We start from the raw sequence: 25179 nt of genomic DNA on the forward strand, positions 1-25179 counted from the left end.
ATCACTCACACTTTGGTTGTCCTTTAACATCCTGGGTTTATAAATTGGTTACTCTGCCGAGGCAAATGTATTTCTTTATTTAGTGTGTGTGTGTGTGTGTGCGCGTGTGCGCGTGCGCGTGTGTGCGTGTGTGCGTGTGTGTGTGTGTGTGTGTGTGTGTGTGTGTGTGTGTGTGTGTGTGTGTGTGTGTGTGTGTGTGTGTGTGTGTGTGTGTGTGTGTGTGTGTATATATATATATACACACACACACACACAGATTACTCGCTGGTTGAATAAAAGTAACTTTAAGTCAAAATGTCCAGGAATGGCTCTGCCTTCATTCTTTTACTCTCTTGACTTTCTTAAATCACAACAGTCCAGTCCAATAATTTTCTAGCTGCTACTGATAGTGAATAGCTGGTCGCATAATCTGAACAATTTGTGGAGTGATTCTTGTCATCTGATTAATCAATCTAAAGTGTGTGTCACCTAAGTGCTGTCGGTTTTGTTGTAGACATCCATGTTGAACAAAGATGTCGAACTCCAGTCCTCCTGTCCTTAAGGGCCAAGGTCCTCATTTTTGCCACATCTTAAAAGGGACCTGAACTCATGCACAGGACCCATGGAAGACACAGATTAATACACCTTGTTTGTGTTTAGAGTGAAGAGTCTGTCTAATTCCCCCGCAGCTGCAAGTAATAGGTATTGTAGTTTGATCGCTCAGCTGTGTTAGCATAGGAATCTCGGCAGCCTCTGCTAATTTGTAAACACAGGATGTTAACCCTTTGTCTGCTTCCATGAAAGTGGGAAAAATGCACATTGCAGATTTATTACAGGAGTTCTGTAAACTGTAACAAAAATGTTTTTCTTTAAAGGTTATTCTGCTGTTGCTTATCTTTTAGAGCAGAGATGAAGTCCTGGGTTTAGGTCCACTTTAAATAGACTTTACTTTCTCCGTCCATCCTAAACACTGGCATTGCTATAGCCCCCAAGGACTGTAGTTTGACACCTGTGATGTAGGATGTGCATGTAAGGATGGTATATTATGTAAAGGATTATGGAATTTCTTGAGGAGCCAATTATACAGAAATGCTTCTGCGTTTTTGCAAGATAATAAAGCAAACTTCATAACTATTTCTATATTTTACAGGAGGGTCAGGTGGTGTCTTCTCTGGAGAAAGACAGTTTCATCAGTATGCACACATGAATGAAAACCAAGACCACAATAAAGCTTTTTACCCACAAACAAGCTATCAAGGTATTATTATTTATTGAATCATATAGTGCCAACATGTTATGCATTGCTGGACAATAAATAAGGTTACAGACAATTATAATAGGGGGTGACCGATAACACAACACCGGTAATCAGCAGTAAGACACACAATGCCAGATTATACACTGAAGTAGTAGTCTCAGTAAACAAGTTCACATTATTGTGTGGGCAGGTTGCATGATCAGGTCGCATATACAAGGAGGCAGGGCCCTGCCAAAGGCTTACAATCTAAGGGCCTGATAGGGGTGGCTCTAGCTGCACTACCAATTCCTTCGCAGTTGTTAAGAAAATGTGTAATCAAGATCAGTGTGAAGCAAGCACCCAAGGAGGGGAATGGTGGATGTGCTCAGGCTTGCAGCGTCTCTGCACTTCAGACGTTCCAGCAACTCCTCCACAATCAAGCCAGCACCATCCGTAGTAAATAGCTCTTTATTGTTAAAGTAGCATGACAGACATGTTCACAGCCAACTGACAAACAATTGCCCTTAAATACCCCCCTGTATTCACCTCCACCAATCAGAGTCAGGTATCAGCAACCTATCAGAACACAGAGGCAGCAAAGCGGACCACAGTGAGAACTACAGTCTCTAACATTCAAATTACATATCCCATAATAGTACCTGCTGGGTCCTCAACTGTCTGCATCACACGAGCGGACGTACTGGGGAACTGCTCATAACTATGCAAATAATATGCGCAACTGCGCATTCCCCCTCACCTGGCTACCTTGCCGTGTGCAGGCCCGCAAGTCCCACATCAGCCATTTCCTCATTCGGCAGCGCCGTCATGACGTATAGTCACATGACCCTTGGCGTCAGGGGGCGTCTACAACGCCCACCACCCCACAGTCAGCGTCACCTCAGACACTGTCATCACGAGACTCTGTCACGTGTCTCCCGTTGTCAGGGGGCGTATACAACGCGCTTCCCTTAGCAACCTAAGAGATACAACCCCGCATATATAGCGGTAGTTACCCCATATACCCACCGCTGATAGATCCGTAGTTTTCTCAATCCAGATAGCGCAGTACTGCGCCCTCTGACGGAAACCATAAATACAGATCTATGTAATATATAAACTCAATTTAATAATCCAACTAAGATGGGGCATTGCGCTCTCCCCCACACCACAGAGCTAACAAAAGCTCTGCTAGTAGGGGGACATGTATAATATACCCCTGACAACCAAACATAACGTGTCCCTGGCAACAAGGCCAGCATCACGTAGGCGCCTTGAGAGGAAAAAAGCTTGATGCCAACTCACCAGCCAACACTTACGCCCCATGTACACTTGGGAAACAAGTAAAGCCGCCTCTCTGTCCCCAGGGTGCAGATATCCCAACACCTGAAAGGATGGAAAGTGAAAACAAATTAAAATCAAACATTAGCGATACAGCACAATATTACACATAGAGATCCTCCATTTCTCAGAGAACAAACACCAATATCAATTCCCTCCTTCATGACTATATACATGGTAACAAATTATATTCTCTGTTCAAGCCACCCCTCCCCAGAGTTCCCAACCTGTGGATCCACTCCGCCTCCCTCATGAGTAACATCCTCTGTCGATCTCCCCTCCTATGGTTCAAAGGAATATGATCTATTACTTGTACCCTCAATTGGGCCACAGAGTGACCACATTGTTTAAAATGACAGGAGACCGCTTGATCCTCATCCCCCTTTCTTATAGCACTCTTATGGGATGAAATTCGATCCCGAAGGGGTTGTGTCGTCTGTCCCGAAGGGGTTGTGTCGTCTGTCTGTCTGATAGGTTGCTGATACCTGACTCTGATTGGTGGAGGTGAATACAGGGGGGTATTTAAGGGCAATTGTTTGTCAGTTGGCTGTGAACATGTCTGTCATGCTACTTTAACAATAAAGAGCTATTTACTACGGATGGTGCTGGCTTGATTGTGGAGGAGTTGCAAGAAAATGTGTACATCATTTTATGGCTAGCTGCCCCATGTTTACACTTTGTTTAATTGTTAGAGGTTAGGTCTCTTCCGTGAGGACTCCTCAACGTGGAAGAGTCTAGTACTGAACAATCTGCACGCAAACGGTTTATTGGATGCTAGCGTCCTCCATTTGTTGCATCTGTTTTGAATGCAAATTGTGTAATCTGCCAATGCGTGGGCTCAGCACATCTATGCAGCTGGTCAATTTGTGTACAGCCTGCACTTGGTGTGCTGCCATCTCCTCCTGTTGTACAAAAATGGAAGTCTACTTATGGCTAGCTGCATTCATGTGTATCAATTTCTATTCAATTTCATCCAGTTTTAGGGTTTAGTGCATGGTTTGCATCTGGTTTGAATTCAAGGAGCGTATGTATGTCTCTGGGAGGCGTTGCACACCTCTGTTGGTAATCATTTCAGTTGCAGCCTGAATAGGAGCACTACCAGTCAGGGCCGGCGCTACCATAGAGGCAAAGGGGGCAATTGCCCCAGGGCCCCAGAGCTTGTAGGGGCCCCCACTGGCTACAAGAGGGGAAAACATTTCAAATCGACCTTATAGTTTTTGAGAAAATCGATTTTAAAGTTTCAAAGGAAGAAAAATACACATTTAAAAACCCGCCAACTTTAATGGTTAATAGCAAATCCACCTTAAATGCTAGAACCCCTAAATTTGCAGGATATGTTAAAGGGACACTTAAGTCAAACAAAAAAAAATGAGTTTTACTCACCTAGGGCTTCCAATAGCCCCCTGCAGTTGTCCGGTGCCCTCGCCGTCTCCCTCCGATCCTCATGGCCCCGCCGGCAGCCACTTCCGGTTTCGGTGACAGGAGCTGACAGGCTGGGGATGCGAGTGATTCTTCGCGTTCCCAGACACATTAGCACCCTTTATGCTGCTATATGGTATATGATATATGCTATAGCAGCATAGACGGCGCTATTGTGGCCAGGAACGCGAAGAATCACTCGCGTCCCCAGCCTGTCAGCTCCTGTCACCGAAACAGGAAGTGGCTGCCGGCGGGGCCAGGAGGATCGGAGGGAGACGGCGAGGGCACCGGACAGCTGCAGGGGGCTATTGGAAGCCCCAGGTGAGTAAAACTTTTTTTTTTTTTTTTTTTTTTTTTTACTTAAGTGTCCCTTTAAAGGACTTCCGAGGCCAAAAACAAGAAAATGACACTATACCTTTTTAATATCAGAATCCACGGAGGACGTCCAGCGCGTCCCCCGCACCGTTCCGCCGTCATTGCAGCCCTTTTCGTTTCCCCCATGGCTCGGCCCGACCCCACTGAACGGGTCGCATGTATGCCACAAGTAAGATGGCCGCCGCCTTGAGCCGCGGCTGCGCAGTACGCTTTGCCGCGAGTGCGACTGCGCAGCCTTTAGCCCGCCTCCCGCCGCGTACAGAGTCCCGTAATGCTGCCCAAGGCTGCGCAGTCGCAAAGCGGAAACGAAAAGTGCTGCAATGACGGCGGACCGGTGCGGGGGACGCGCTGGACGTCCTCTGTGGATTCTGATATTAAAAAGGTATAGTGTCATTTTCTTGTTTTTGGCCTCGGAAGTCCTTTAACCACTTGAGGACCGCCCCCAGCCGATGGGCGACGGCAAAGTCCGGGCCCAAACGACCGCAATACGCCCATCGGCGGGGGCGGCTGCGGGAGTGGCTATGCGGCGATCGCGGCATTCGTGACGCGATCAGCCGCCGGGGACTCGCTCCGCCCACCGCTCGTAGTAACCCGCCGGCCGTTCGGAAGCGCCGGCGGGTTACTAGCACCCGGATCGCCGCTGCACATATGTATAATAGGCTTTGTAATGTATACAAAGCCTATTATACTGGGACCACCAGGGCAGGCTGCAGCCACCCTAGTCTGCACCCAAGCACACTGATTTCCCCCCCCCCTGCCCCCTGATCGCCCACAGCACCCCTCAGACCCCCCCCCTGCCCACCCCCCAGACCACTGTTTGCACCCAGTCACCCCCCTAATCACCCATCAATCACTCCCTTTCACTATCTGTCAACGCTATTTTTTTTATTCCCCCCCCCTGCCCACTGCCCCCTCCTGATCACCCCCCCCCACCCTTCAGATTCTCCCCAGACCCCCCCCCCCCCCCGTGTACTGTAAACATCTATCCCCCCTGATCACCTGTCAATCACCTGTCAATCACCCCCTGTCACTGCTACCCATCAATCAGCCCCTAACCTGCCCCTTGCGGGCAATCTGATCACCCACCCACACCAATAGATCGCCCGCAGATCCGACATCAGATCACCTCCCAAGTGCAGTGTTAACATCTCTTCTCTCCTCTAAACACCCACTAATTACCCATCAATCACCCCCTATCACCACCTGTCACGGTTACCCATCAGATTAGACCCTAATCTGCCCCTTGCGGGCACCCAATCACCCGCCCACACCTCAGAACGTCCTCAGACCCCAGCCCTGATCACCTCGCTAGTGCATTGCTTGCATCTATTTCCCCCCTCTAATCACACCTTGAGACACCCATCAATCACCTCCTGTCACCCCCTAGCACACCTACCCATCAGATCAGGCCCTAATTTGCCCCGTGTGGGCTCCTGATCACTCGGCCAAACCCTCAGATCCCCCTTAGACCCCCTTCCGATCACCTCCCCAGTGCATTGATTGCATCTATTTTCCCCTCTAACCGCCCCCTGAGACACCCATCAATCACCTCCTGTCACCCCCCTAGCACTCCTATCCATCAGATCAGGCCCAAAACATCCTGTCATCTAAGAGGCCACCCTGCTTATGACCGGTTCCACAAAATTTGCCCCCTCATAGACCACCTGTCATCAAAATTTGCAGATGCTTATACCCCTGAACAGTCATTTTGAGAAATTTGGTTTCCAGACTACTCACAGTTTTGGGCCCGTAAAATGCCAGGGCAGTATAGGAACCCCACAAGTGACCCCATTTTAGAAAGAAGACACCCCAAGGTATTCTGTTAGGTGTATGATGAGTTCATAGAAGATTTTATTTTTTGTCACAAGTTAGCGGAAATTGATATGTATTGTTTTTTTTTTCCCAAAGTGTCATTTTCCGCTAACTTGTGACAAAAAAAAAAATTCTTCTATGAACTCACCATACTCCTAACAGAATACCTTGGGGTGTCTTCTTTCTAAAATGGGGTCACTTGTGGGGTTCCTATACTGCCCTGGCATTTTAGGGGCCCTAAACCGTGAGCAGTAGTCTAGAATCCAAATGCCTCAAAATGACCTGTGAATAGGACGTTAGGCCCCTTAGCGCACCTAGGTTGCAAAAAAGTGTCACACATGTGGTATCACCGTACTCAGAAGAAGTAGTATATTGTGTTTTGGGGTGTATTTTTACACATACCCATGCTGGGTGGGAGAAATCTCTCTGTAAATGGACAATTGTGTGTAAAAAAAAATCAAACAATTGTCATTTACAGAGATATTTCTCCCACCCAGCATGGGTATGTGTAAAAATACACCCCAAAACACATTATACTACTTCTCCTGAATACGGCGGTACCACATGTGTGGCACTTTTTTGCACCCTAAGTGCGCTAAGAGGCCCAAAGTCCAATGAGTACCTTTAGGATTTCACAGGTCATTTTGCGACATTTGGTTTCAAGACTACTCCTCACGGTTTAGGGCCCCTAAAATGCCAGGGCAGTATAGGAACCCCACAAATGACCCCATTTTAGAAAGAAGACACCCCAAGGTATTCCGTTAGGAGTATGGTGAGTTCATAGAAGATTTTATTTTTTGTCACAAGTTAGCGGAAAATGACACTTTGTGAAAAAAAACAATTAAAATCAATTTCCGCTAACTTGTGGCAAAAAAAAAAAAAAAAATTCTATGAACTCACCATCCTCCTAACTGAATACCTTGGGGTGTCTTCTTTCTAAAATGGGGTAATTTGTGGGGTTCCTATACTGTCCTGGCATTTTAGGGGCCCTAAACTGTGAGGAGTAGTCTTGAAACGAAATTTCTCAAAATGACCTGTGAAATCCTAAAGGTACTCATTGAACTTTGGGCCCCTTAGCGCAGTTAGGGTGCAAAAAAGTGCCACACATGTGGTATCGCCGTACTCAGGAGAAGTAGTATAATGTGTTTTGGGGTGTATTTTTCCAAAACCCATGCTGAGTGGGAGAAATATCTCTATAAATAGACAATTGTGTGTAAAAAAAAGACCTCTTTACTTACGGTAAAGTCTTTTCCGGTAGTCATGAGGACAGCACCCCTGGATGAGACCCATCTCCCTCCACACTATGGACAGGAAACTGTTAAAACAAACATTTGCATAAGCAATAGGCAGCAGTACATAAGATACATTCAGGCTATAGTACCTCAGTTAATACAAAAGATGACACGGACATAAATCCTGCTTACACAAATACTTATCTTCTTTTCCACCCAATTAAGGGCGGGTTGCAGGGGTGCTGTCCTCATGACTACCGGAAAAGACTTTACCGTAAGTAAAGAGGTCTTTCCCAGAACGTCATTTCGGACAGCACCCCTGGATGAGACGATATACAAGAGATAAAGATTTAGGGTGGGACCACTGCTTGCAACACTTTTCGCCCAAAGGATAGATCTGTGCTTGCAGAAACGTTCAGACGATAGTGCTTCACAAATGTATTGTGACTTGACCAGGTTGCAGCTCTACAAATCTGATCTATGGAGGCCCCTGCCCTCTCTGCCCAAGATGTTGAGATACCTCTTGTAGAGTGAGCCTTAATAGTTGTCTTCAGTTGTATTCCCTGAAGTTGGTATGCCGAAACAATTGTTTGTCTAATCCATCGTGCCAAAGTAGTTTTGGAAGCTCTATTACCTCTGGATCTTCCTGCGAACAGAACGAAAATTGCCTCTGTCTTTCTCCAGGAAACTGTACGCTCTAGGTAGTGAATAAGACTCCTTCTGACATCCAGATTATGGAGCTTTCTTTCCTTGTCATTTGATGGATTCTCACAAAAGGATGGTAGAAAAATTTCCTGATTTCTATGAAATGAAGACACTACCTTTGGAAGAAACAACATATCTGGACGTAGCGTTATCCTATCTTCGGAAATTATGCAGTAAGGTTCCTTTATGGATAGCGCCTGTAATTCCCCTATTCTTCTAGCACTAGTAATTGCTAGAAGAAAAATAGTTTTAAGAGTTAGATATTTGTCTGAAATCTGCTCTAAAGGCTCAAACGGAGACTCACATAAGGCTTGAAGGACAGCATTCAAGTCCCAGGTTAGAACTCTAGATCTAGTTGTAGGTTTCAATCTTTTTAATGCTTGAAAGAAACGGATCACCAGATCCTCTTGTGCCAGTCTTCTTTCCAAAAAGACACTAAGGGCTGACACCTGTACCTTAAGAGTACTGACACTGAGACCTTTTTTGTACCCACACTGCAGGAATTCCAGAATAGACCTGAGTGAAGATGTATTGAATGATCTTTCCAAACACCAGTTGTTAAATACCCTCCATGCCTTCTGGTAAATTACACGGGTAACCTTCTTTCTACTTTGTATTAAAGTCTGTGATAATTCGTCTGAGAAACCTTTAGATTTTAATATCTCCCACTCAGGTTCCATGCTGATAGGTGAAGGCGCCCCAGATCCGGATGGACAATCGGTCCTTGTGTCAATAGATTCGGTAAAAGTGGAAATGTGATTGGTGCTGATACTGCTAGTAATCGAAGACCTGTGTACCATGCTCGTTTCGGCCATAGCGGGGCAATCAGTATTACTTGTGCTCTGTCTTGAATAATCTTCCTTATTACTCTTGGGATTAACGGGATTGGAGGAAATGCGTACATTATTGCATTCCCCCAATTGATCGTGAAGGCATCTATTACCCAAGGAGTATCCTCTGGATAAAGGGAACAGAACTTTGGACACTTCGCATTGATCCTTCTGGCAAAGAGATCCACCTCTGGATGTCCCCACTGAGCAACAATCTCCTGGAATATCCCCTGATCCAGGGACCATTCGTTCTGGTCCAGTTTCTTCCTGCTGAGACAATCTGCAGTCTGATTTGACGCCCCTCTCAAATGTACAGCAGTCAGAGAGCTGAGGTTTGCCTCTGACCAGAAAAGGATCTTTGCAGTCTGCTTCCATAAGCTCTTGCTCTTCGTACCCCCCTGCCTGTTCAGGAAGGCCACAACACTCCTGTTGTCTGTTTTTATCAAGACATGAGAATCTCTGATCTGTGTACTGAAATGTTGTAAGGCCCGCCAGACAGCCTCTAGCTCCCTGTTGTTTGAGGATTGCGAACTTACTTCCGTAGACCACTGACCTTGTGCTGGTAGGAAATTCAGGTGAGCTCCCCAGCCCCATAAACTGGCGTCTGTTGTTATTGTTGTCTGAACCGGGTAACTCCAAAGACGTCCCATGGATAGATGTGTGTGGTTCTGCCACCACATCAAAGACACTTTTATGCTGTGAGGCACCAGTACTTTCTTGTCTAGAGCTGTAAGTGACTTGTTCCAGGATCTGAGGATCCACAGTTGAAGGAACCTGGAGTGGAACTGTCCCCAATGGACCGCTGGAAAGGAAGCAGTGAGAAGACCTAGTAGAGCCATAGCCTTTTTCAATGATATGCTTCTTGATCTCTGAAATGAGAAGACAGTATTAAGAATAATGCATTTCTTTCTGGAAGGCAAAAACAGTCTTTCCTCCCTAGTAGATACATTAAACCCCAAAAATTCTATAAGTTGAGTAGGGATTAATGAAGATTTTTCCCAGTTAATGATCCAGCCTAGATGCTGTAGGAAGTCTATTGTAGTTTCAATATGCTCGTTGACCTTATCAGGTGAATTACCCCACAATAGGAAATCATCAAGATATCCAATAATGTTAACCCCTTTCTGTCTAAGAACTGCCAGGACCTCAGACATCACCTTGGTGAATAACCATGGGGCTGAAGATAATCCAAAAGGCAAAGCATTGAACTGATAATGTCTTACCTCTGTCTCCATCTGTATTGCGAACCTTAGATACTGCTGTGAGGATAGATGTATTGGCAGGTGGAGATAGGCATCTTTTAGGTCTAGGGATGCTAGATAATCGTCCCTTTGTAACACACGAATTACTGACTGGATGTTGTCCATCTTGAATCTTCTGTACCTTACTGACTGGTTCAGATTTTTCAGGTTCAGAATAAAACGAAACTTGCCCTGTGGCTTTTTTACTAGAAAAACTGGGGAATAGAACCCCTGTTCCCTTTGGCATTTTGGAACCTCTCGAATCACTCTCTTTTGTAGAAGGGAGAGAACTTCCTCTTGAAGAGCTACAACCTTTTCTGGATCTCTTGAGTGGGGAGTAACACAAAACTGAGTTGGAGGCCGTTGACTGAATTCTATACTGTAACCTTCCAATACTACTTTTAGCAACCACTGGTTTGGGAATAGAGGCTGCCACAACTCGAAGAAGTTTGCAACTCTCCCCCCCACTGGGATCCTGGCGTCATTGTTTATCTGGCTTTTTTGAGGGAACAAAATTGGATCTAGGTTTTTGTGATCTGTAAGGAGCCCATCTTTTACCCTTAGAGGACCTGGGATCTGGCTCGTTTTTGGATGAAGGACGAAAGGGACGTTTATTCTGAAAGGGTCTCTTTTTAACTGGAAAATTTTTCCTGGTATCTGCTGTTCTGTCCAGAGTATCATCCAGCTTTGAGCCAAAGAGCAAACCCCCCTCACATGGGATACCGCACAACTTTGATTTTGAAGCAGTGTCACCACTCCAAGTTTTCACCCATACTCCTCTTCTCGCCGAATTAACCAAAGCTGTAGATCTAGCAGTTAACTTAACCGTATCATCTGAGGCATCAATCAAATAATTAGAAGCATTCAAAACTTTAGGAAAGTCATTTAAAATTTCATCTCTAGGTACTCCAGAAGCAATCTTATTCTGTATCTCCAAAAGCCAGGTCTTTAAAGATCTGCTTACAGCTGTGGAGGCTATGGCAGGCTTAAATGTTAGAGAAGAAGATTCCCATGCTCTTCTTAAGACATTGTCCATTTTTTTATCAATTGGATCTTTAAGGTTCCCAAAATCTTCAAAGAGCAAGTCAGTCTTTTTTGACACCCTTGAGAAAGATGGATCCAACTTAGGCGGAACACCCCAAAACCCCTGGTCCTCAGGACTGAAAGGGTACCGTTTGGATAGGGATTTGGGCCAAAAGGCCCTCTTTTCCGGATTATCCCATTCCTTATTAATCATAACTTTGGGCTGGTGCACACCGAGCGGCTTTTTGGGCGTTTTCAGATCCGCTTGCGGCTGCGGATCTGCTTGGTCAATGTATCTCAATGGGGTGGTGCACACCAGAGCAGGAGGCGTTTTGCAGAAACGAAAAATGCCTGGGTGAGGCATTTTTTGGATTGCGGATGCGTTTCTGCCTCAATGTTAAGTATAGGAAAAACGCAAACCGCTCTGAAAAACGGCACTTCAGAGCGGTTTGCCAGGCATTTTTGTTACAGAAGCTGTTCAGTAACAGCTTTACTGTCACAATATATGAAATCTACTATACTGAAAACCGCAGCAGCAATCCGCAAAACGCTAGCAAAACGCCTCATAAAAATAAAAAAAAGCGTTTAAAAATCTGCTAGCATTTTGCGGATCTGCTTGCGGTTTTTGGTGTGCACCAGCCCTTTAAGCGTATTATGGACTGGGATAAACCTGGATTGGGGATCCGCCAAGCTTTCATACATCTCGTCCAAGGGTGTCAATGATTTCTGCTCAGACCTGATACCCATCGTGTCATGCATGGCAATCAATAAGTCCTTCATTAATTCGGGTGAAAATGCAAACTTTGGTTTATCTGGCTTAGATAAATCATCTTCTTCATTAGAAATCTCGTCAAAAGGAGAAATTTCCCCATCTGATAAACCAGAACCTTCAATATCGCTTTCTCTTCTCTGACTCCTAGGAGGTACGGGTGGAACTACAGGTACCCCTGGAGATGACGGACTAATTACTATAGGTATTGAATCTACAGCAGTACTGGTTCCAGCGTTATCTGAAGCAGCTGAGGCGGTAGAGGCAATAGCAGAATCTTTAATTTCTTTAATTGCTGTGGACATTTCAGCCCGCATCCAACCCATTAAATCCTTTAATATAACGGGGGATTCCTCCTTAACAAGCTTATCTGTACAATGACGACACAATTTCTTAGTAGAGGAAGATGATAAATGGCTGTTACAAATGGCACATTTCTTTTCCGTCTTGCTAGATCCATGCTGGCTGGAATGAGCAGAGGATCTGTCAGACCTTTCAGCTTCTTTAGCTTTATCACTTTTATCTTGTCTTTTAGGCTATAAGACATAATAAAAAATAACCAGCCATTAGATCATTCCCTCCAGATATAAATATGTATATCAAATGTATAGCTAGCTAAGCAGAATATCATAATCCATCTACTTGCCAGAGAGGTTTCTTGGGCAGACTTGACAGATTGTGCAGGAGCTGACCCAGCGGCGTCCTCCATGATTCAGAGTCACAAACCAACTGAATCATGTCCACATATACTTTAAATAGATGCTGCTTACCTCATTAATCATGCGGCAATTGCCGCTCATTGTATGCTAATGTCGCCTCCAGGGAACAGCTGTGTGCTGTTCCAATCACCGCCGCGGCCCCTGCCGCGCAGCTCAGACCTCAGATCACGCGGGACGCCATGCGCGTGACTACTTCCGGTTCAACCGGAAGTGACCTTTCTTCCATGCGCGCGCCTGTGCGCATAAATCCGCTGCCACCAATAGAGAAGCCTCCGACACGCTGCAGGGCTCCAGACTGTCTCCCTGTACAGCTGCACCTGGAGCCCTGAGAAACGCTGCCCCTGCCGCCTGACATGGATGGCACTCCTGGAGACATCTCCCCACGCATTCCGTCCGGGACAGGAAACTAAACTGAGGTACTATAGCCTGAATGTATCTTATGTACTGCTGCCTATTGCTTATGCAAATGTTTGGTTTTAACAGTTTCCTGTCCACAGTGCGGAGGGAGATGGGTCTCATCCAGGGGTGCTGTCCGAAATGACGTTCTGGGAAAAAAATAAAACAATTGTCATTTACGGAGATATTTCTCCCACCCAGCATGGGTATGTGTAAAAATACACCCCAAAACACATTATACTACTTCTCCTGAGTACGGCAATACCACATGTGTGGCACTTTTTTGCAGCCTAACTGCGCTAAGGGGCCAAAAGTCCAATGAGCATCTTTAGGCTTTACAGGGGTGCTTACAATTAGGCACCCCCCAAAATGCCAGGACAGTGAACACACCCCACAAATGACCCCATTTTGGAAAGTAGACACTTCAAGGTATTCAGAGAGGAGCATAGTGAGTCCGTGGCAGATTTCATTTTTTTTGTCGCAAGTTAGAAGAAATGGAAACTTTTTTTTTTTTTTCTTTTTTTTGTCAGAAAGTGTCATTTTCCGCTAACTTGTGACAAAAAATAAAATCTTCTATGAACTCACCATGCCTCTCACTGAATACTTTGGGATGTCTTCTTTCCAAAATGGGGTCATTTGGGGGGTATTTGTACTATCCTGGAATTTTAGCCCCTCATGAAACCTGACAGGTGCGCAGAAAAGTCAGAGATGCTTGAAAATGGGAAAATTCACTTTTGGCACCATAGTTTGTAAACGCTATAACTTTTACCCAATCCAATAAATATACACTGAATGGTTTTTTTTTTATCAAAGACATGTAGCAGAATAACTTTCGCGCTCAAATGTATAGGAAATTTTACTTTATTTGAAAAATGTCAGCACAGCAAGTTAAAAAAGTCATTTTTTTGCCAAAATTCATGTCTTTTTTGATGAATGTAATAAAAACTAAAACTCGCAGCAGCAATCAAATAGCAGCAAAAGAAAGCTGTATTAGTGACAAGAAAAGGAGGTAAAATTCCTTTAGGTGGTAGGTTGTATGACCGAGCAATAAACCGTGAAAGCTGCAGTGGTCTGAATGGAGAAAAAGGCTCTGGTCCTTAAGGGGCGAAAAGACTGTGGTCCTTAAAGGGGAACTGAAGAGAGAGGTATATGGAGGCTGTCATGTTTATTATCTTTTAACCAATACCAGTTACCTGGCGGCCCTGCTGGTCTATTTCTCTGCAGTAGTATCTGATTAAAACCAGAAACAAGCATGCAGCTAGTCTTGTCAGATTAGACTTATAAGTCTGAACCACTGAAACATCTGATCTGCTGCATGCTTGTTCAGGGGCTATGGCTAATAGTATTAGAGGCAGAGGATCAGCAGGGCTGCCAGGCAACTGGTATTGTCTAAAAGGAAATAAACATGACAGCCTCCATATACCTCTCTCTTCAGTTCCCCTTTAAGTGGTTAAGGAGATCATTGGGAATAAGAGGAAAAAACTATTTTTCAAAAAGACCTTATAGTTTTTGAGAAAATCGATTTTAAAGTTTTGAAGGAAAAAAGTATACTTTTAAATGCGGTAAATGTCACTTACATTCATCAAAAGGAAGAGCAATACATTTCCTGACAGGGTTTCCAGGGGGTCCATACGCAGCTGCAGCGCTTTGGCCAGGGATCGCTATACAGCCGCAATATGGCTGTATGAAGATCCCTGGCATTTTTTCCTATTTTCCCAATTTTTTTTGTATGTTTAGAGTGTGGGAATTTAAAAAAAAAAATTATATGGGGTCCCCATTCCTGAAACTTTTTAACCCCTTGTCCCCCATGCAGGCTGGGGTAGCCAGAATGTGGAGCTCCGACCGATTGGGGCTTCACACCCTGACTATACCAGCTGCAAAAAAGGTCCCTTAATGCCGATTTTTGTATCTGTTGGGGGGGGGGAGCAGGTTTATTTTGCCCTGGGGCCCCATTGTTGCTTAAACCGGCCCTGCTACCAGTGCATACGAGAGATGACGGCGCTGGAGACTTGGGCGCAGGATTCAGCCGGTATATGGCTGATCCTGCTGCCGCACAAGTCCCGGCCGTATTAAATACTATTCCCCCTCCAGGCCGCCATGGATAGTGGGGAATGAAACAATTTGGCTTCCAGCAACTGCTGGAAGCCGAATTATTATGTTTTAAAAGTAACTTCAGTTCTGTCTTCTGATGGCGCTGAAGTTACTCCCTGTGCCTGCTATAGCTGTAATTCCTATTACGGCCTATGGTGGCACCGGCTGCGCCTAAATCTCCTGCGCTGTGCCCAAATCTCCTGCGCTGGTTTTAGCGTGTTCGCTACCAGTTCCTTCTCTGTTCTTTAGAAAATGTGTAGACCATTTTATGGCTAACTGCTCCAGGCTTACACTATGTTTAAAGGGAACCTTAACTGAGAGGGATATGGATGTTTCGTTTTAAACAATACCAGTTGCTTGTCAGTCTTGCTGATCTCTTTGGCTGCAGTAGTGGCTGTATCACACACCTTAAAAAAGCATGCAGCTAATCCAGTTTGACTTCATTCAGAGCACCTGATCTGCATGCTTGTTGAGGGGCTGTGGCTAAAAATATTAGAGACACAGGATCAGCAACAGAGGCAGGCAGCTGATATTGTTTTAAAAGGAAAAATCCATATCCTTCTCAGTTTAGGTTCCCTTTAATTGTTAGAGTTTAGGTCTCTTCCGTGAGAACCCCTCAATGTGGTAGAATAATCTAGTACTGAACGATCTGCCCGCAAACTGTTTTTTTGGAAGCTAACATCCTCCATTTGTTGCATCTGTTTTGAATGCAAATTGTGTTTTGAATGCAAGTTGTGTAATCTTCCCATGTGTGGGCTCTGCACATCTATGCAGCTGGTCAATTCTGGTGCAGCCTGCATTTGAAAGCGTGGTTATCTCCTCCTGTTGTACAGAAATGGTTTGATTGTTGAGGGTTAAGGAGAGGACCAAGTCCAGGGTGACACCCAGGCAGTAGGCCTGTGCGGTCAGGCAGATGATTGTACCGTTGACAGTAACTATTTTACATGTAGGACAAGAAACACTATATATGTTGCAGCAGAAATTACCACAATTCTCTGGCCAAAGTTAACTGTTGGATTATGTTTATACAGGACAGAGTCCACACTTTGGTCTTTCCTCTGAATATGAAGGTACAGGAGGCAATTGCCAAGGGATGTATGACTATGACAGAGGTAACAGAGGTAACATTGCATACAATAAAATGAAAACGCTTATGTAAATAGATTTAGAACCATTTAGTTATTGAATGTCGAATCACAGCTTTATAAATAGTACAATAAAAATAGGTCATCTAGTATTACTGTACCTCAATGCAGTGGTTCCCAACCCTTTTCAGGTTGTGACACATCACGCCAAACATTTACATCTTCGTGACATGTCACTTATATATTATGGTAAAATATTGATCATAATCATGAAATCAATGAAAATAAAGTGCATGTTTCTGAAAACACTTGAAAATTAAGGCTACAACCTTTCATGGATATGATTAAAAAGAGTCAGTGGGACAGCTGGACCTGATTAGAAAAACACAATTTCTGTAAACATGGCCTAACGTTTGACTAACAAACCCTTAACTCCATTTTGGTATCAGTGAGCCATGAATCTAGTTTTGTATTTTATAGTTGTCATGATTCTGTTGCATTGGTGTGCAATGCAAGGGAATCGCAAGGAAGATTGCTCTGTCAGTATGCAAGAAACACTGAAACTGGAATTAAAGGAATAAACATAAAGATTTATTGTAATCAGCATAAATGTTGCACATTAAGTTCATGCACAGAGTTATGCAACGAAACAGTTAGGCCAGAAACCCACTGGGAGCGCTTTGTAAGCGTGAGTGATTTGAAAAAGCTCTTGGTAATGCAATGCTATGGGGGATTTTTATAAAATCACATCACTCAAGTGGGATCACACCCATAGCATTACATTAGCTAGAGCTTTTCAAATCACAAAGCGCTCAGAAAAACTCTCCTAGTGGGTTTCTAGCCTAACACAGCTTACAAACAAACAATCAGCATTAAGATCATGCAGAGAATCAAACAAACAGGACGCATAAACAAGATTAAGTTTATGCAGAGAATCTGACCATCAGAATGCATACACAATTAGCATTAAGTTTATGCAGAGAATTACTCTATGAGGATGCATAAACAATTAGTATTAAGTTTATGCAGAGAATCATGCAGACGTCAGGCAAGTAATATAAGCAATGGTGCAACTGGAAACTAACACATAAGCAGAATATATCAGGTATTGCAGATGCTATGGACCCCCTGCATATAGGATAATATGCAAAGGTATCCCAGCATAACAATATAGTGTGCACACTGAACCCCAAACCTGACTAATATATACACATGAGAATCATATACATTATATACAGAGACAGAGCATCAGAATTATAATCGGCAGGCAACGGAACATCATACATGCAGGGTCAAACCAGAGATACAAACAAGATATAATCGCTTAGGCAAAAGGTTAGTCAGATACAGAAAACAGGTCAAACACGATCAGAGCAGATACAAGGCTAAAGCAGCCCATACACTCAGCCGATTTTCTGGCCGACCGATCGATCCCGATCGATCGATTGATCGATTGCAAATCGGTTGGCCAATCGACCGATCGATGGCCGATTTCGATCGATTTCGATGGATTTCCATCGAACTTGCAGGGTGGAAAATTTAGGTCGATCTGAAGAGATTGCTTATCAGTTTGCATTGGCCTTAATGGAAATCTCTGCACAGAGAATTAATTTGGATACTAAAGGGGCCCATACACTCAGCCGATTTTCTGGCCGACCGATCGATCCCGATCCCGATCGATCGCAAATCGGTTGCCCAATCGACCGATCAATGGCCGATTTCGATGGATTTCCATCGAACTGGCAGGGTGGAAAATTTATGTCGATCTGATGAGATTGCTTATCAGTTTGCATTGGCCTTAGGCTAGGTTTCCACTTGTGCGTTTTGTGTCAGTTTTTCTGCTCAGAAAATTTGCATAGATTTTAAAACTAATGTTAGTTAATACAGCCGTTTCCACTCTATGCGAATTTTCGTACGCGTTCGTACGCGTGAAAAAATCTGAGGTCCTGTATCATTTTTTCGGACATTGCGTATGATTCGCGTACAATGCTTTGTATAGGCAATGCGAATTTTCGCGTTACTTGCCCGAAAATTCGCATTAGATCCATGGTTACAGGAAGTTGTCAGCAGTCATGACTAAGCTGTTACTAGGCAGATTATGCATATGTAACTAATGCGAATTTTCGCGTACGAAAATTAACATAAAAACGCGTACAAATTTACATGCAAATTTTCACCAATCAGAAAAATCTTATACGATTTTTTGCAGGCGAAAATGTAACGCTACAGTGGAAACGTAGTTTTAATGGAAATCTGATGGCAAAAAAATGCCATCAGATCGAATTTCAATAGATTTCAAACTGAAATCTATTGGAATTCTATCCTGGTAAAAAATGTTCTAAAAACGCATCAGATAGATCATCAGATGCATTTCTTATCTATCTGCTGCCAATCTGACGAGTGTATGGAGTGTATGCACCTTTAATCTTGTATTTATTTGTGAACATTTTCTCATCTTTACAGACTAGAAGCAGTTTGGTTTATATTTGTTTTTTCATAGAGACTAAAATCCATGTTTGAGGTGCTTGTCGGTGCTTAAACTGTTTGTTGAACTAAATTGTTTTGCATAAACTTTGTTATTAATACACCAGGACAAAGATCGTCACGTAGAGGCAAGAGAGGAAGAGGACACCAGTTTTCTAATCAGTAAGTGAAACTATAAGAAAAATAATTTGTATTTCTCTATTATTTTAACAGTATACTACTACTCCTAAAAATTGTCCTCATTATTTGTTTTGATGTGTCTAGGCAAATGACAACTCAATAGGAATGTGACAGTGTAAAGCTGGATTGTACCAGCTATAAAGAGAATCTTAATATTATTCTTATTTGTATTTACAGTGCTGCCCATAATTATTCATACCCCTGGCAAATTTTGACTTAACGTTACTTTTATTCAACCTACAAGTCATTTTTTTATGGGAAATGACATAGGTGTCTCCCAAAAGATAATAAGATGATGTACAAGAGGTATGTAGGAAACGTCTCAATATTCTAGGGCAGCGTCAAAATAGGGATATAACAGATTTTGAAATGAAATAGTCCTAACGTAGCATAACTAAATATCCTTATCATGCACTTGCCAACATGTTAAATGTAAAGTATCAAAGAAGTGAGAATTGGCTCTTGGGTGCATGAAAAGGATGAAAACTTTAATCGTATATATCACAAATATCAGACAATAACAATATTACAAAAACCCCGTAAATACAAAATAACCCCATAAAAATCCCTCCTCACAAAAACCTCCCAACAACATGGGGGCTGCAGTCCCCCATGAAACTGTAAATATGCACCCTGCAAAAAACCTAGTAGTGGTACCACTGTTGTAAACAAATTAAAAGGCCAAAAAAAGGGGGTCAAGCCTGGCATATGAAGCACAGTTGGAAATCGATGGGTGCAGGCAAAACTCCTGAGTAATGTTCCTGAAACATGTGATAAGCGCAGGGAAGCAGATTGGGCAGCAGCATGCAAAGCACAAAGGAGCTCATAAACTGGAAGCAAAAAATGGCATCAAAGCAGACTGATGGCATGCGATGTTAATGACCAGTAATGCAGATGGATGGCATGCAAATGGCATATGTGAGAAACAATCCCCCAATCGCAGGGTAATGGAGATAAAGCAGAGCAAAAGTCTTTCACAATGGAGGGCACATGTGATGGATGTAGCATAAAGTCCCCCACTCGCAGGGCATGTGCAGGCAAACAGCCATCTATATTCGTGCAATGATGCGCTCACATAGTTACCAAGCTCCAGTGGTGGAGTCCAAAAGGCAAATGCAGATGTCGGCAAGGCTCCCTTATGCTGCCACACAGTTGACCCAGAGGCCAAGATGCTGAATGTCCGTGGGACCAAGGGGGTGCAAATTCCGGGTTGAGGAGGAGGAAATTCGCGCTGTCAGGAGGAGCCTGACATGTTTCGCCGCATCTAGCGGCCTTCTCAAAGGCAGACAGCGTGGTTATGAACATGGACGCCATAACGGCGTCCATAAATGCTGAATGCGCCCGCGCAGCCCGCCTACCTGCCCGCCCCCAATCACGCACACCGTCACCACACGCCCACCACAATGTCGGCGGCTGGGCGGCCCGCACTTGGAGCGCAGATGCGCTCCAAGGCGCATCACAGCGCCGAGTGGATGACGCGAGAGATGGCCACCCAATGGGGAGGATGAACGAGCGGAGCAGTGGGCAAGGCGGACACCGCGGACGCACACACCAGATATACACCAATACAATTAAAAAAATAAAAGGAAAAAATGAAGCAAACGAATACTAAACTCTTATAAATGTGAATCCAAGTGTGTGAATTAGCGTCCCGAGCATGGACGCACCAAAGAACTTTAGGGGCGCCAAGCATCGAAACGCAAATCCCACCCAAACACATAAACATTTATGTATATATACATATAAAAGAGAGGTGGAGAGAGACCCGCCCCCAAAAGTAATATTATAACAACATCCAAGTGGGTATGAAAACATACCCACATATATATGAATGGCCCTAAAGAAAAATTAGCTACCCGTGAGAGGAGGGAGGCCAACAAACAAGGGGGAAAAACGCATGGGGCCCAAAAATGAGACCCTCCCAGATGCAACGCAATGTGCATCCAGGTAGAGGGACCAGAGTGGAAAAAGAGGAGGGCTAGAGCAGAGACCCACCGAAAGCTCCAGGAAACTCCAACTTAGACTTATAGAATTAAACGGGCAAAAAAACCCGATAATTGATGCTGTCATTTAAACCCTTCGGTTCAGTGGCTTTAAGATCAAAAATCCAACGGGACTCCAGCTGTAGGAGGGCTCTGTCAATGTCACCACCTCTAGGATGAGCATGAACTCTATCCAGGCCTATGAAACTAATAAAGCTAGGGTCCCCTCTGTGCTCCAAATGGACGTGTCTGGAAATTGGGGATTTAAAGTTGCAATTTGCAACGTCCCCCACATGATTTTTAATCCTTTCCTTAAAAGCTCTCGATGTTTTTCCGACATAAAAACTGCCACATCTGCAGTACATAAGGTAAATAACCCCCACAGTATTGCAGTTAACAAAATGTTTTAATTTCCATTGACGCCCATTGGGCAAGGTGATATCCCTGCCTATTTGTAAATAGCGGCAGTAGTCGCACCCTCCACAGCTGTAGGTACCCGTGACAGTACAATGTTTCTGGGGACCATTTTTACCCCAGAAATGGCTTGATGTGACATAGTTCCGCAGTGTCTTACTGCGTTTAAAAGTCACCTGTGGAACAGGCGATATAAACTCCCTTACCACTTTGGGTGTCCTCCACTGATTTACATCCTGACGCTCCACACCGCCCAGTAACAAGATCTTTTGGGGACAAACATCCATCAAAAACAATTAAAGATAGAGACAGTAAGAAAAAAACAGAGAGAAGCAAAATAACAGAGAGAAGTAAAAATAAACAGGTGGGCCCAATCAATAAATATCTTACAAGCGCCACAGATTCCCAGGGGGAGGATAGTGAATCGGATTTAGGAGCATGTGGGCCTTCTGGTTCTCAGTCCTCTTCTACGGGTTTTTTGGGGGAGGACGGGGAACGGAACGCAGGGACATAGCATGCCCTTCACCTCAAACCAAATCCACACTCTCTAATAACTTGCAGGTAATTAACATATCGGGTTTTGCTCTATCTCAGGGCACCATAGACCTCTTGGGTAAGGGTCTTGGTTATTGCCCTAGTAATAGTCTGGATAGGTTTGAATTGGTGAAGGATTTACACTTGTTTGGACGCAATTTAACGTTGAGAACTCTACACAAGAGAAAGAGTGATACCCCCCTTGGGGGTGTAATCACGGATTGGAAAGACTGGTCCAATCAGGATTATAGAGCACTAATGGATCTGATCAAGTTGAGTGAGGAAACCGATCAGGGAGATGAAGATGATCTCTTTGGATTCACTACTCCTAATAGCACAGCGAGTGAACAGATTAATCAACAATTCAAGCCCAGGTCCGCCTCGTTCCCTCCCTTTTCCTTATGTCCTAGCGTCCACACGTTTGTCTCGCTGGTTGAGAGGGACATCCGTAATCTGTGGATAGCAAAAAATCAAATTCCCAATTTATCTGACGAGGAATACCGCGCACTCAGAGATTTGCGCGAAAATAAACACATCATCATTAAACCGTCGGATAAAGGGGGGGAACGTGGTGGTCATGAGGGTAGAGCAATATGTATTTATGTGCCAGAAAATCCTGAACAATAAGAAATGGTACCGGAGGGTCCCCGCGTCTAGGGTCATCACCAACCAGCGGATGCTTTTTGATCTTATTGACGTCGCGATTGGCTGGGGCGTTATCACGGCAGAGGTCGGATCCACTCTTAAAGTAGAGAACCCGACCACACCTACTTTTTACGCCCTGCCCAAGGTGCACAAGAATCTCACTAGACCACCAGGACGACCCATTGTCCCTGGCAATGGATCATTAACCGAACGCATAAGTGTATATGTTGATAAATATTTACAGAAACATGTTCACCGACTACCCTCATATGTCCGTGACACGCTGCATCTTTTGGGCATTCTTGAGGGATTGCAGTTACCTGTTGGCTGTTTGTTGGTGACCCTGGACGTGGAGGCCCTCTATTCCAGTATCCCACAGGGGAGGGGGGTCGAGGTTGTAGGCAAATTCCTTTCTGAAATGGAGATGGGGGAGTTCCCCCATAACCAGTTCATTCTTGACCTTTTGACATTTATCCTACAGAACAACGTGTTTGTGTTTGATGGCGTTCACTACCTCCAGGTGCAGGGAGCCGCGATGGGGACCACCTGTGCCCCCTCGCTGGCAAACCTGTACCTGGGGGACTGGGAACGCCATCTTTTCGGCAGTGATGCCCTCGTCATGTACCTGTGCCACATTGTGGCATGGCACAGGTACATAGACGATGTGCTCATGTTTTGGACAGGTGGTATAGAACTACTGAATGAATTTGTGGCCACACTGAATCACAATAATTGGAACTTGAAATTTACTATGGAATACAATGAACACTCTTTGGCATTTTTGGATCTCATGATCAGTGTCGGGCCGGATGGCTCCCTGTCAACCAATCTATATCGCAAACCTACAGTTTCTAATGCATATCTTCATGCTGATAGTGCACATCCCATTCACACGATTCGTGGGATTCCCATGGGTCAATACTTGAGGGCACGTCGGAACTGTAGCGATGAAACCACTTTTGAGAAGGAGGCAAAGCTATTACGTTCTCGTTTTAGAGAAAGAGGCTATAAGGACCGCTGGCTGAAAAAGGCCTACAAACGAGCGAAGATGTCAGACCGGACGGCTCTTCTGACTAAAAAAAGTAAAGATACCTCCACTAGTAACAATACACGTTTAATAACTCGATATAACGATCAAAATAGAGAGGTTGACGGGATACTCCGCCGACACTGGCATGTGCTGACAAATGACAAAGTGGTAAGGGAGTTTATATCGCCTGTTCCACAGGTGACTTTTAAACGCAGTAAGACACTGCAGAACTATGTCACATCAAGCCATTTCTGGGGTAAAAATGGTCCCCAGAAACATTGTACTGTCACGGGTACCTACAGCTGTGGAGGGTGCGTCTACTGCCGCTATTTACAAATAGGCAGGGATATCACCTTGCCCAATGGGCGTCAATGGAAATTAAAACATTTTGTTAACTGCAATACTGTGGGGGTTATTTACCTTATGTACTGCAGATGTGGCAGTTTTTATGTCGGAAAAACATCAAGAGCTTTTAAGGAAAGGATTAAAAATCATGTGGGGGACGTTGCAAATTGCAACTTTAAATCCCCAATTTCCAGACACGTCCATTTGGAGCACAGAGGGGACCCTAGCTTTATTAGTTTCATAGGCCTGGATAGAGTTCATGCTCATCCTAGAGGTGGTGACATTGACAGAGCCCTCCTACAGCTGGAGTCCCGTTGGATTTTTGATCTTAAAGCCACTGAACCGAAGGGTTTAAATGACAGCATCAATTATCGGGTTTTTTTGCCCGTTTAATTCTATAAGTCTAAGTTGGAGTTTCCTGGAGCTTTCGGTGGGTCTCTGCTCTAGCCCCCCTCTTTTTCCACTCTGGTCCCTCTACCCGGATGCACATTGCGTTGCATCTGGGAGGGTCTCATTTTTGGGCCCCATGCGTTTTTCCCCCTTGTTTGTTGGCCTCCCTCCTCTCACGGGTAGCTAATTTTTCTTTAGGGCCATTCATATATATGTGGGTATGTTTTCATACCCACTTGGATGTTATTATAATATTACTTTTAGGGGCGGGTCTCTCTCCACCTCTCTTTTATATGTATATATACATAAATGTTTATGTGTTTGGGTGGGATTTGCGTTTCGATGCTTGGCGCCCCTAAAGTTCTTTGGTGCGTCCATGCTCGGGACGCTAATTCACACACTTGGATTCACATTTATAAGGGTTTAGTATTCGTTTGCTTCATTTTTTCCTTTAATTTTTTTAATTGTATTGGTGTATATCTGGTGTGTGCGTCCGCGGTGTCCGCCTTGCCCACTGCTCCGCTCGTTCATCCTCCCCATTGGGTGGCCATCTCTCGCGTCATCCGCTCGGCGCCTCGGAGCGCATCTGCGCTCCAAGTGCGGGCCGCCCAGCCGCCGACATTGTGGTGGGCGTGTGGTGACGGTGTGCGTGATTGGGGGCGGGCAGGTAGGCGGGCTGCACGGGCGCATTCAGCATTTATGGACGCCGTTATGGCGTCCATGTTCATAACCACGCTGTCTGCCTTTGAGAAGGCCGCTAGATGCGGCGAAACATGTCAGGCTCCTCCTGACAGCGCGAATTTCCTCCTCCTCAACCCGGAATTTGCACCCCCTTGGTCCCACGGACATTCAGCATCTTGGCCTCTGGGTCAACTGTGTGGCAGCATAAGGGAGCCTTGCCGACATCTGCATTTGCCTTTTGGA

The 25179-nt window shown here is 44.6% G+C and overlaps 1 protein-coding gene across 8 annotated transcripts in view; it reads left to right on the forward strand.

Annotated features, from left to right (window-relative positions):
- The window catches only part of FAM120B (family with sequence similarity 120 member B), a 748069-nt gene that overhangs the window by 678261 nt on the left and 44629 nt on the right, over positions 1-25179 (forward strand). For 7 of the 8 annotated variants that reach the window (XM_068231923.1, XM_068231925.1, XM_068231929.1 and 4 more), the window contains 3 exons: positions 1130-1237; positions 16198-16287; positions 18843-18897. In XM_068231923.1, coding sequence (XP_068088024.1) covers positions 1130-1237; positions 16198-16287; positions 18843-18897 — 253 coding nt within the window. The remainder of the gene's footprint in view (positions 1-1129; positions 1238-16197; positions 16288-18842; positions 18898-25179) is intronic. The other variant, XM_068231924.1, reaches the window with a different exon arrangement.

The sequence above is a fragment of the Hyperolius riggenbachi genome, chromosome 4 (genome assembly GCF_040937935.1).
Source record: "Hyperolius riggenbachi isolate aHypRig1 chromosome 4, aHypRig1.pri, whole genome shotgun sequence".
NCBI classification, from domain to species: Eukaryota; Metazoa; Chordata; class Amphibia; order Anura; family Hyperoliidae; genus Hyperolius; species Hyperolius riggenbachi.